The sequence below is a fragment of the Homarus americanus genome, unplaced genomic scaffold (assembly GCF_018991925.1).
Source record: "Homarus americanus isolate GMGI-L3 unplaced genomic scaffold, GMGI_Hamer_2.0 scaffold46833, whole genome shotgun sequence".
In the NCBI taxonomy this organism is placed as follows: domain Eukaryota; kingdom Metazoa; phylum Arthropoda; class Malacostraca; order Decapoda; family Nephropidae; genus Homarus; species Homarus americanus.
In genome coordinates this window covers 513,483-527,104 of record NW_024756349.1, presented here as the reverse complement: position 1 = coordinate 527,104, position 13,622 = coordinate 513,483, and the positions used below count along the sequence as shown (strand labels likewise).

Genomic DNA, 13,622 nt, shown 5'->3' with positions numbered 1-13,622 from the left:
ACAAATCCTTTCAAATGACTCAACAAATTGGCTGGAAATTCCGTAATGTTGGTTCTGTTGCTAATGGTGGTGGTGATGGTGGTGAGGGTGTTTATGGTGGTGATGGTGATGGTGGTGAGGGTGGTGATGGTGAGGATGGTGAAAGTGTTATTGGTTATTATTGATGATGATGAAGATGATGATGATGATCGTAATGACGGTGGTGGTGATCATGTTAAAGGTCCCTCACACCTTCACTATCTTTCCCACCCTCCCTCCCTTCTTCCTTCCATTCCTCCCTCCCCTTCCCTCACAACTGCACAATCTCCCTCCTCCTACTCCACCTCCTCCTCCCTCCTCCTCCTCCTCCCTCCTCCCTCCCTCCTCCTCCCTCCTCCTCCTCCTTCACCATCTCATCAACCAACAAAAAATTTACGCTCTCAAAAAATAAAATCGTAATCAAGGTGTCTGGAATATTCGCCCTTCAAATTTTATGTAAGTTTTGACGAGGTCGCAGTCGGGATTTTTCTGTAAGGGCGAGTGACAGACAAACGGACGTCAACTCTTCTGGAAATGAAATTGTGTTGAGGAATATGTGTGTGTGTGTGTGTGTGTGTGTGTGTGTGTGTGTGTGTGTGTGTGTGTGTGTGTGTGTGTGTGTGTGTGTGTGTGTGTGTGTGTGTGTGTGTGTGTGTGTGTGTGTGTGTGTGTGAAATTATTCTATGGTATGTATAAGATAGTGACTTCCTTCTACGAGGTGGGAGGGAGGAGAGGGACGGTGGAGAGGTGAGAGAAAGAGAGGGGAGAGATGGGAGGCAGGAAAGAAAAAGGAGACAAGACAGACAGAGAATTGAAGGGTTTCCACCTACTTGCTTTTGAAATGTGAGAGAGAGAGAGAGAGAGAGAGAGAGAGAGAGAGAGAGAGAGAGAGAGAGAGAGAGAGAGAGAGAGAGATCTATTTCTTGTTAGCTTGTAAATGTGGGAGACCAACAATCAGTCAAGGATGATGCTGAAGTAAGGATGAAGAGAGCGAGAGGGAGGGAGGAAGGGAGAGAGAAGAAGGGAGGGAAGGAAGAAGGAGAGGAAGAAGAGATGAAGATAGTGAGAGAAGGAGGGAGGGAAGAAGGAAAGAAAGAAGATTTGAAGATAGTGAAAGAAGGAGGGAGAGAAGGGAGTGTGACGGGCTGCTTGCTTCAGATTGGAAAATTTTAAGACTTTAGAGTTTGCTGGATGAATTTTGATGCCTCGCTGAGACATGGTGGGGAGCCTCCGTCCCTGAGAGAGAGAGAGAGAGAGAGAGAGAGAGAGAGAGAGAGAGAGAGAGAGAGAGAGAGAGAGAGAGAGAGAGAGAGAGAGAGAGAGAGAGAGAGACGGAAGGATGGAGGGAAGAAAGGAGGATGGAGGAAAGTAAGGATGGAAGGAGGAAGAAAGGGAGGGAAGGAGAGAGTGTGAGAGAGAAGATAGTGTGGATGAGATGGACATAGACACAATAATAATAATAATAATAAAAATAATAATAATAATCTTTTGGTACCCCTCAAGAACTATGCATACAGAACACACATCACACAATAACACCAGGAAATAATAATTCTTCCCCTTTGATAGACGCTGCCTGACCCAATAACCCAATTTCTGATCACCCAATTTTTCGTTTTTTTGGGGGTTTATCATTCGTTAGTAGTATCGTGGAGGAGGATGTTATAGGTGAGGAGAATCTTCTATCTCCGTCGGGATAACACCATCAGCACCACCATTATGCTTCCGCTGATCCCGTTCAAAATATTGTGTGTGAGAACGACAGACCGGGAGGGGTGGGAAGAGGCGGTGGTGGGAGGGGGGAGGATATGAGAGCGGGTAGGGGGGAGGAGGAGATGAGAGCGGGGAGGGGGGAGGAGGAGGAGAGCGGGAGGGGGGAGGAGGGAGATGAGAGCGGGGAGGGGGGAGGAGGAGATGAGAGCGGGGAGGGGGGAGGAGGAGATGAGAGCGGGAGGGGGAGGAGATGAGAGCGGGGAGGGGGGAGGAGATGAGAGGGGGAGAGGGGAGGGGAGATGAGAGCGGGGAGGGGGGAGGGGGAGATGAGAGCGGGGAGGGGGGAGGAGGAGATGAGAGCGGGGTGGTAGGTACTCATTATACCTTGCTTGCTTATGGTCAGTAGGGAGAACGAGTAAAGATTTTTTTTTAGTTTATAATTATATATTTTTTCCTCCCTTGACATAAACTGATGATGTCTTATTCTCGTGTTATGATCTGAGTTATCGTTATTATTATTTATAGGGAATATTGTTTTTTGAGTTAGTTTATTAGTTATGATAAATTGTTCGTATATGAAGATTTAACTGTAGTGTTTCATGTATATATATATTTAACTTTTTTTTAACTCATTAGATTATTTGTTGGAAAGTTTTGATGGATAAAGTTTTAGGGAAATTTAACTTATTGAAACCTCCACTAGTAAAACATAAGGTGTTTATTTACAATTAACCTTGTAGGTAAATAAACGTTGTCATGTTATTATTAACTTGTATATTAAAACGGACGAAGAAATAAACACATATTTCTCACCTTATCAACACTACCTAGAGACGCTGGCCCTTGGTGAGGTGAGGTGAGGTGAGGTGAGGTGAGGTGAGGAGGAGAGGTGAGGTGAGGGAGGGAGGTGAGGTGGAGGGGAGGTGAGGTGAGGTGAGGTGAGGTGAGGTGAGGTGAGGTGAGGAGAGGTGAGGTAAGGTGAGGAGAGATGAGGAGAGGTGAGGTGAGGTGAGGTGAGGTGAGGTGAGGTGAGGTGAGGAGAGATGAGGAGAGGTGTTCCCTTACCTGGTTCTTTCTCTCCCTTCCTACCTCCTTCCCTCCCTGTGTGTGGGGGGGGAGGGTATAACTACAACACTACGTCATCACAACTCAACAACAGGAAGCTCTCACCTGTTGCTGTGGTTCCGTTGTTGTGGCCCCTGTTGTAGTAGCTGTGGTTGTAGCTGTGGCTGAGTCTGAAACTGTCGCTGTTGTAACTGCAGGAGTGGTTTTGGTTGTGGTAGCTGCGGTTCTTGAGTCTTTAGCTTTGGTTGTTGAGGCTTTGGCTGTGATTGCTGAGGATTTAGCTTTTGTTGTGGCTTTAGCTGTGGTTGTTGATGCTTAAGCTGTGGTTGTTGAGTCTCTGGATTTGGTTGTTGAGGTTTTAGCTGCGGTTGTTGAGTCGATAGTTGTGGTTGTTGAAGCTTTAGCTTTGGTTGTTCAGGCTTAAGCTGTGGTTGTTGAGTATTTGGCTGTGGCTGTTGAGTCGACAGCTGTGCTTTTTGAGTTTTAACCCGTGGTTGTTCAGGCTTAAGCTGTGGTTGTTCAGGCTTAAGCTGTGGTTGTTCAGGCTTAAGCTGTTGTTGTTCAGGCTTAAGTTGTGGTTTTTCACGCTTAACCTGTGGTTGTGGTTGCTCAGGCTTAAGCTGTGGTTGTTCAGGCTTAAGCTGTGGTTGTTCAAGCTTAAGCTGTGGTTGTTCAGGCTTAAGTTGTGGTTTTTCACGCTTAACCTGTGGTTGTGGTTGCTCAGGCTTAAGCTGTGGTTGTTCAGGCTTAAGCTGTGGTTGTTCAGGCTTAAGTTGTGGTTGTTCACGCTTTACCTGTGGTTGTGGTCGCTCAGGCTTAAGCTGTTGTTGCTCAGGCTTAAGCTGTGGTTGTTCAGGCTTAAGTTGTGGTTGTTCACGCTTAACCTGTGGCTGTGGTTGCTCAGGCTTAAGCTGTGGCTGTTCAGGCTTAAGCTGTGGTTGTGGTTGTTGAGGCTTTGATTTTGGTTGTTGGGGTTTTAGCTGTGGTTCTTGAGTCTTTAGCTTTGGTTGTTGAGGCTTTTCCTGTGGTTGTTGAGGTTGTATTTGTTGTTCTGGTTGCTGGGGATGGAGCCGAGGTTGTGGTAGTTGTGGTTGTACCTGTGGCTCAGGACCAAACTGTGGTTGTGATTGTTGTAGCTGCAGGTGCGCTTGTAGCTGTGGGTGTAGCTGTTGGTGGTGCGTCTGTAGCTGTGGGTGTAGCTGCTGGTGTAGCTGTAGCTGTTGCTGAAGATTTAGCTCTGGTTGAAGGTGAGGTTGTAGCTGTGGTTGTTGAGCCCCCAGCTGTGCTTCTTTAGCCTGTAGCTGGGGTTGTATAAGCTGTGGTTGGAGCTGGGATTGTAGAAGCTGTGGTTGAAGCTGTGGTGGCCGTAGTTGTGGCAGCAGCTGTGAGTTGGGACAGATGATCACAGCATTGCCGGTGATCCCCTGAGCGTCCACCAGCCCGCCTCTGCACTCTGAAACACCACCATAAATATTTAACAATGGTTCCCTGGTAAAAATGTTCAACAATTTAATAATCACGGGATTTTTTTTAGGGGAGGGGGGTGGGTAGGAGCGAGGGGTAGAGGAGGAGGGGGGTTGGAGAGGGGAGGGCTGGAGGGTGAGAGGGGAGGGGCTGGAGGGTGAGGGGAGGGGATGGAGGGTGAGGGGAGGGGGTGGAGAGCGAGGCTATATGATGGAGGGATAGCGTATATACTGTACCTGTATATACTGAAGCCTCAGGAACACAAAGTCAGAAGCGTGCAGTATATGAATTTTGTTTGGACCAACTTTGAGGTTTGTAGTTGTGTTGGATTGTATGGTTGTGACAGGTGGTTGATGCAGCCACGGGGAGATACGGCCGAGTGTTATTATGGTGGTGGTGAGCGTATACGTGTGTGTGTGTGTCTGTGTGGGTGTTCTGATATACGCACATACACACAGGTACACATATACACACCAAAAAAAATGTTCATCCCATATCCACGTACACAGATATATATCAACAGAGTAAAAACATCCATCCTTTCTCACTCTATACTCTAAATAGTGTGATCTATTACAGGTAAATCAGGGTGGTATTACCTTATGACCTCGATAACTACTTAATCACCTGGATAAATGTGTTAATTGTTTGAGTGTTTCGTCTTGTGGCCTATGTTGTTCAAGATCCAGTGTCCACCAGTCAGCCTCGAGCATCTCCTTGTTAGTGTGGTAGCTAGTCTATGAGGTCGTTAACGTAGTAGTAATAGTAGTAGTAGTAGTAGTAGTCTCGATATACGTTTAGATACTGCAGACTTGGCTATCTCTTCTGCACCAGCTAATGACCTACCTACCTAACTGTTACACTCGTCCGTCTGTTAAATCTGTTCTTATTGGTGATTGTTATTGAGTTCCTTAAATTCTAACTTAAAGTGGTGATTTAGTAGATTTTGATTATTTTGTTTGGGAGTTTTTTTGTTTTTTTGGTAAAGGTTTTAGTATTTTATTTAGGTCAGTACACCAGCGCTTGGGTTCCTTATCTGTGTTGGTTTGTTCAGGAAATTGACGAATATTTTGTTAGTGTGTTTTGTTGTTTATTTTGGGATTATTTAAAAGCCAGTGATCACTTTGTTCCCTCCCTCCCTCCCTCCCTACCTCCATCAGCCTGACTCACCCAGCTCTCTGATACTCACTCACTCACTCACTCACTCGCTCACTCACTAATGTTATTCCATTTGACATTTTAGTTTATTAAATTCTGACCTCGTGCTGATAGTGACCTCGTGCCAATAGTGACCTCGTGCCAACAGTGACCTCGTGCCAATAGTGACCTCGTGCCAATAGTGACCTCGTGCCAATAGTGACCTCGTGCCAATACTGACCTCGTGCCAATAGTGACCTCGTGCCGTGGGTCAGCTATCACCAGTATCAGCCCTACAGCTTCCCCCTCTGTAATCTTCGCGGTCAACTACACTACTAAAGACTGCTGTTGACTCTGGTGATAATACCGGCCGACCCCACCCACCCACCACCCAACCCCACCCACACCCCACCCCCCACCCACACCCACACCCACACCCCACACCACCCACACCCCACACCACCCGACCCACACCCCACACCCCCACACCACACCCCACACCCCACCCCCACCCTGCACCACACCCCAAAACATGAATTGCAAATGTATTGGTGTTTCCTGGTCCACCACACTATGTGCCCTTATACTGTGTGTTTCCTGCCATCTCCATCTGCTATCTTTTTCTGTTATATCTACCTGCTATCCCCACCTGCTATCCCTACCTGCTATCCCCTCCACATCCCCACCTGCCATCCCTCCCTGCTATCCTACCTGCTATCCCCACCTATCCCCCTGCTATCCCTCCTGCATCCCCACCATCCCTACCCTGCTATCCCCACCTGCTATCCCTCCCTCCCATCCCACCTGCCATCCCCACCTGCCATCCTCCCCCTGCCATCCCTACCTGCTATCCCTCCCTATCCCTGCTATCCCTGCTATCCCCTCCTGCTATCCCTACCTGCTATCCCTCCCTGCTATCCTCCTGCTATCCCTCCCTGCTATCCCTACCTGCTATCCCTCCCCTGCTATCCCTCCCCACATCCCCTCCTGCTATCCCCTCCCTGCTATCCCTCCCTGCTATCCTCCCTGCTATCCCCACCTCCTGCTATCCCCTGTCCCTCCTGCTATCCCTCCCTGCTATCCCTCCCCTGCTATCCCTACCTGCTATCCCTGCCCTATCCCTGCTATCCCTACCTATCCCTCCCTGCTATCCCCACCTGCCATCCCCACCCACATCCCTCCCTGCCATCCCCACTCACATCCCTCCCCTGCTATCCCCCTATCCCTCCCCGCTATCCCTCCCTGCTATCCCCACCTGCTATCCCTACCTGCCATCCCACCTGCCATCCCTACCTGCCATCCCTCCCTGCTATCCCCCCTCACTGCTATCCCTCCCTGCCATCCTCCCCACTCCACATCCCCTGCCATCCCCACCTGCCATCCCCACCACATCCCTCCCCACATCCCCCCCTGCTATCCCTCCCTCACATCCTTCCCCCCACATCCCTCCTGCTATCCCTCCCCACATCCCCTCCCTGCTATCCCTACCTGCCATCCCCACCATCCCTCACATCCTCCTCCCTGCCATCCCTCCCCACATCCTCCCCGCTATCCCACTCACATCCCTGCTATCCCTCCCTGCTATCCCTCACTGCTATCCCTCCCTGCTATCCCTCCCTGCTATCCCTCCCTGCTATCCCTCCCTGCTGTCCCTCCCTATCCCTACCTGCTATCCCTCCTGCTATCCTCCTCCCTCCCTGCTATCCTGCTATCCCCTCCTGCTATCCCTCCCCTGCTATCCCCCCCTGCTATCCTCCTATCCCTCCTGCTATCCTCCCTGCTATCCCTATCCCCATCCTCCCCTGCTGTCCCTCCCCTCCCCCCTGCTATCCCTCCCTATCCCTCCCTGCTATCCCTCCCTGCTATCCCTCCTGCTCCCTACCTGCTATCCCTCCTCCCCCTGCCTGCTCCTCCCTCCCACCCCCTGCTATCCCCACTCATCCCTACCTGCCTATCCCTACCTGCCTATCCCTCCCTGCTATCCCTCCCTATCCTATGCTGTCCCTCCTGTCCTCCCTGCTATCCCTCCCTGCTATCCCTCCTGCTATCCCTACCTGCTATCCTCCCTGCTGTCCCCCTGCCCCTATCCTGCTCCCTCCTGCTATCCCACCCTCCTCCCTACCTACCTGCTATCCCTACCCACATCCCTCCCCTGCTATCCCTCCCCGTTATCCCTCCCCGCCATCCTCCCCTGCTATCCCTCCCTGCTATCCTCCCTCATCCCTACCTGCCATCCTCCCTGCCCTGCTATCCCTCCCCGCTATCCCTACCTGCCATCCTCCCTGCTATCCCTCCCTGCTATCCTCCCCAATCCCTCCTGCTATCCCTCCCGCTATCCCTCCCCCTGCCATCCCTCCCTGCCTCCCTCCCTGCTATCCCTCCCCTGCATCCCCCTGCTATCCTCCTCCCTGCTATCCCTATCCCTCACCTGCCTATCCCTCCCCGTTATGCCGTCCTCATGCCCTCCATCGTAAGACCCAGGAGGGCTTTTAAGGGAGGGAAGTAAGGAGGGGGGGGCGGGGGAGGGAGGAGGGAGGGAGGGGAGGGGGAGGGGGGGGAGGAGGGGAGGAGAGGGAGAAGACAGGACCTTAGGGAAAGAGGGAGAGGAAGTGGGGGGATAGGGAGGTGTAAGGGTGAAGATAGGGAGAAGGAAAGTGGGGAGGAAGGGAGTGTGGGTGTATAGGAGGGGTAGGGGTGTGGGAAGAGAACTGAGGAGGGGTAAAAGGAAGGCAGGGTGGAGCCAGGGGGGAAGAGGATATGTAGTCCTGTAGTAAAAAATTATTTGATTATATCAGATCACCCTAAGATCTCTCTCTCTTCTCTCTCTCTCTCTACCTGCCAACGTCCACCACTCCGGCCGCCGTCATCCCACCAAATCCTTTTTATTTTATTTCAATTCAGTGCTCTTTTTTTTTTGAGATAACCCGGAGCTACGTGCAGTGAGCTGTCCATTGACCATTTAGGGAGAGAGAGAGAGAGAGAGAGAGAGAGAGACTCGTTTAGATAGATATAATGACTTAATTCTTTGGTTTATTACGTAACTTCTTCATAATGTTTTGACCAGTTATAAGTGAGTCATAGCGGACACACACACACACACAATAACACACGTCCAGTACTGTAGGGCCACCCTGTTATAGCCACCGTTATAGGGCCACCTGTTGTAGGGCCACCTGTTATAGGGCCACCTGTTATAGGGCCACTTTCTGCGAGACCAGATAGTGTAAGATCACCTGTTGTTGTAAGATCACTTCCTGTTGCACGGTCATCCACTTTAGGTTCATCCGGCAGCAGCTGTTCAGTCAGCTGTGTCGTGTCCACTACTGTACGGTCAGCTGCTCCACAGTCACCTGTCAGGCGGCCGTCCCCTGTAGAGCCACCTGCCAGAGGGCCACCCCCCTGTAGTCACCTGCCATAAGGCCACCTGTTATAGGGGTCACCTGTTGTCGGGCCACCTGCTGCAGTGCCACCTGTTGTAGGGCCACCTGCTGTAGGGCCACCTGTTGTAGGGCCACCTGCTGTAGGGCCACCTGTTGTAGGGCGACCTGCTGTAGGGCGACCTGTTGTAGGGCCACCTACTGCAGTGCCACCTGTTGTAGGGCCACCTGCTGTAGGGCCACTTGCTGTAAGGCCACCAGCTACTGGGCCACTGGCCACAGAGACACATGTTACTGGCTCAACACGTGTCCTACACATACCTGTGACTTCCCCTTTACCCTAACTCCTGACACACACACACACACACACACACACACACACACACACACACACACACACACGGTCACACAGTGTCAGCCATTATGTTAGGGTCTGAGTTAAGGTGCACCCAGTACTACAGAGACTGTGAGGCCACACACCTTCCGAGCTTAGTACAGTAGTGAGACCAAGATCCAGTGACCAACGATGATTTATAACTCTGTGTGTGATTAAAGGTGTAGGTGGCGGGGTAAGAGGTGGGCTGGGGCAAGTGGGCGGGTGTGGGCAGGTGGGCTGGTGTGTGGGCAGGGTGGTGTGTGTGGGCTGGTGTGGGCAGGTAAGGTGTGGGCAGGTGGGCGGGGTGTGGGCAGGTGACCGTGGGCAGGTGGGCGGGGGTAGGCTGGTGGGCAGGTAAGGGGTAAGGATATTGTCTAAATATAACTGTTACCTGTGTGATGATGCCATGTAAACAGAACATAAATTATAACAATGTTTACTATTACCGTTTTGTTTCAGCTGCAAAACGGCGCCGCCCATTAGTGAGACTCTGATGTGTTCTGTCACGCGGCTCATACGATATTGTGAACGGTGACACACACACTGACAACACTGACATATACTCTGACAACACTAACTTACTTGGCAAGTGTCGTGATTGTTATATTATAAAAGACATATTATCAATCTCTGTATTTCCTAACCTAACCTAACCTAACACACTCTCCATCTGATATTAATGATAAAAATGCCTCTGTAAATGTAAGTTTTCTGTAACACGTTGTAACATGTTTGGTGTTTGTATGTCAGCTGTTTTATGATGAAGGAAGTATAGTGTTTATTGTGTTGTTGTTTTACGGTAATATGTGTTTTTTCGTCCTCTTTATGTCACCATCAAGGGTTGTGTTGTGAGGTGAATGTGAACTGTTTGTAAGTCCTTTCTAACTGTTGATTTCAGTGAGGTATAGACAGTCAGATGGTGTCACAGTCAGATGGTGTCACAGTCAGATGGTGTCACTGTCTACATAAACTAGTCAGATGGTGTCACAGTCAGATGGGTAAGCCGCAGCCAGATGGTGTCACAGTCGATGGTGTCATCGTTCACATTAACTAGTCAGCGGTGTCACAGCCAGATGCGTCACTGTCTACATTAACCAGTCAGATAGTGTCATAGTCAGATGGTGTCACTGTCTACATTAATCCAGTCAGATGGTGTCACAGCCAGATGGTGTCATCAGCTCCAGCACAACCAGTCAGATGGTGTTATAGTCAGATGGTGTCACTGTCTGCTACTAAATCTGAAGCCAGATGGTGTTACTGTCTACATTAATTCAGTCAGATGGTGTCATAGCCAGATGGGTGTCACAGTCAGATGGTACCAAGCAAACAGATGGTGTCATCAACATGTTTCTCATCTCCAAAACAAAGGGGGGGGGGGGGCAATAATTACATAGGGAAATCTAGAAATGAATAATGAATTTTTCCTCCTTAAAAATAATCCCTGCTGTGAGTGAACGAAATTTATAAACGAACGAGAATCATTAAAGAGACGAGATAATGATGCAGTTCCTATCGTTCCAACGAGTCAGGTAAAAAAAAAATGGTGAAATACATAGCGTGTAAACAACAACAACAACAACAACAACAACAACAACAACAACAACAACAACAATAATAATAATAATAATAATAATAATAATAATAATAATAATAATTTTAGATACGGAAATATTAATACGAGATAAAGTCACTCCTTTTTCTCTTATCTCTCTCTTTGTTATCGTGTCTCTTTAGTCTCTCATCTTTTCCCTCTTTTATCTTCTTTTTGTTCTCTCACATATGTATGATAACACAGAGAGATACAAAGGAATACGATTTAAAATACACAAATTGCTTGTATATGTGTATTAGTGTATAGATCGTTCTTGGTGAGGTTTGAATGTGAGTGTATATTCAGACACACAGACATACAGAGACCTAACATACGTACATACATACATACATACATACATACATAATACATACATAATACATACATACATACATACATACATACATACAACATACATACATACATACATACATATACACATACATACATACACACATAGAGCCATTCACAGACAGACAAATGAAAAACAGTTCCATAAATCCCTCTTAAAAAACAGTAAATGGACTAATAAGCGAACTGTAAAACACACAAACATTCAAACACGTTTACATACCTAATCACAAACGCGAATTGATTACAAACACTCATACAAACACAATAACACTCCAGAACTCATGTATAAAACCACACACACACACACACACACACACACACACACACACACACACACACACACACACACACACACACACACACACACACACACACACACACACACACACACACACACACACACACACCAATAAAACATAACAATAATCAGCATCACTAATTAGTAACAATGACAATTATCATCCACAGCATGAACAAAAAACTCAATTATCGTAAAAACCACCAATTTGATGACATAAGACAAACAAAGAAACAAACAATAAAACAAGAAATACCCCCAAAAAAAAAAAAAAAAATCGGCGTTTTTTCCCGAAGGATTCCATCAAATTAACGAGAGGTCATTTCTATTTAGCAACAATACTGCTCATTGTTGCAAATGGTACCCGTGTTTGCAATGATTTGTTTGCACTGCAGCGTCATATAAAATATTCAGTTTTTCGTTTTTTTTTTTTGAGGGGGTGGAGGTATTTTTTTTTTTGAGTGGCAGCGGACAGTGAAATATTACCCCCGATATCATTACTCGTAAATTGATTGGTATATCCGTTATGGTATACTCGTTATAGTATATCCCTTTTGATAGTACCTATTTAGGGGGGGGTGAGGGGGAGGGAGAGGGCCACTTTAAAGGGTATTTTCAGGGAGTATGTTTCTGTGTTTTTGTGAAGGTTTTTTAAGGGACTAGCTAAATTTAGGGAGTGCGTTTGTTAGGGTCGTGTTATATTTTAGAGTGTGTTTGTTACGATAGAACTATATTTAAGATTTTTTTCAGATAAAGCTATATATTAATCTATCCCATTAGTACGCTATTGTACAAACATATTTTATTCCTGATAATCGGTAATATATTTAGAGTATATCTGCTATAAAAGGCTATATAATGCGGTATATTTTTTCACGGTTAAACTCTTCTTTTAGAGTCAATTTAGTTCATAATTAACCAGTGAAAAGTTTTAATTAATTATCAAGGCAAATTAATCTGTTGTTTTCTAAATAGAGTAATTAATAGCTTTTGACATGACACAGTGACCAGCTCTGAGCCTTGACACGACACATCTGACACAACCATCAGCTCTGAGCCTTGACATGACACTATGGGTAGTTATGAACCTTGGTATGGCACAGTGATCAGTTCTGACCCTTGACATAACACAGTTACTAGCCCTTTGACCCTTGACATGACACAGTGGGTAGGTATAACCCCTGACACAACTACCAGCCAGCCTTGACATGACACAGTGACTATCCCTTGAGCCTTGACATGACACAGTGACTATCCCTTGAGCCTTGACATGACACAGTGACTATCCCTTGAGCCTTGACATGACACAGTGACTATCCCTTGAGCCTTGACATGACACAGTGATTAGCTTTGACCCTTGATATGACACAATGACCAGCTATAACCCCTGACATGACACACTTGACACAACCACAGTTAAAGTATAGTACACAGTAGCTCACCTCGGCCTTGGATCATTTCTAACTAACGAAGTGCAAATATTGACCATTAAAACCCAACGTAATCCAAAGTTGGGCTATTTCCCGCCAACACAACGCTGCCGATGTTGAGATTTAGTGGAAATAGCCAAAGTTTTAAAGATGGCTAATGATAATAACGCCAATATGAGCTCTACGTATTTTTCGTATTTGTTGATTTTATTTATTTGTTTTTCTTGTTGATTTATTGATTTATTTGTATTTTTGATTTATTGTTGTATTCATTAGCATTTTCCCCTATTTTTATTTATTTATATATTTATTTATTTATTAAATGTATTAATTTATTTACTTTACTTATTTACCTGTACATTTCCTTTAATTTTATGTGAATATTAATTGATTTATTTATTCGTATTTTCATAAACTAATGCCAACTCATCATAAACTATTGGTCGTCTGTCTACGCTTTTTTTATATATATTTTTAAACCTCAAATTATTCCAACAATGAAGCATTTTTATTATTTTTTTTTTATCTTATCTCATACAAAGAATTCAAATGATTTTTTTATCTAACATCAAAAAGTCATCCAACAAGAGAGGACTTTTGCTGTACTGGTATAAAAAAAATTAACTAACAATAGAAAGATTTTTTTTTATAACCAGCCTATGAAAAAAAAATAGCCCAACAAAAGAGGATTTTTTTAGCCAGTCACTATGAAAAAAGTTTCTCCCTGAGTCTAATGTTCTCTCTGTGCTTAGTGTTCTCCCTCAGCTCAATGTTCTTCTTGGTCCGAGTGTTTTTCCTG

General features: G+C 46.5%; 1 protein-coding gene across 1 annotated transcript in view; it reads right to left on the bottom strand.

Moving 5' to 3' along the window:
* Nucleotides 1–13,622, bottom strand: part of LOC121856771 (putative mediator of RNA polymerase II transcription subunit 26) — a 94,666-nt gene that overhangs the window by 23,191 nt on the left and 57,853 nt on the right. The window contains exon 2 of the mRNA XM_042352466.1: nucleotides 2,902–4,249. Coding sequence (XP_042208400.1) covers nucleotides 2,902–4,249 — 1,348 coding nt within the window. The remainder of the gene's footprint in view (nucleotides 1–2,901; nucleotides 4,250–13,622) is intronic.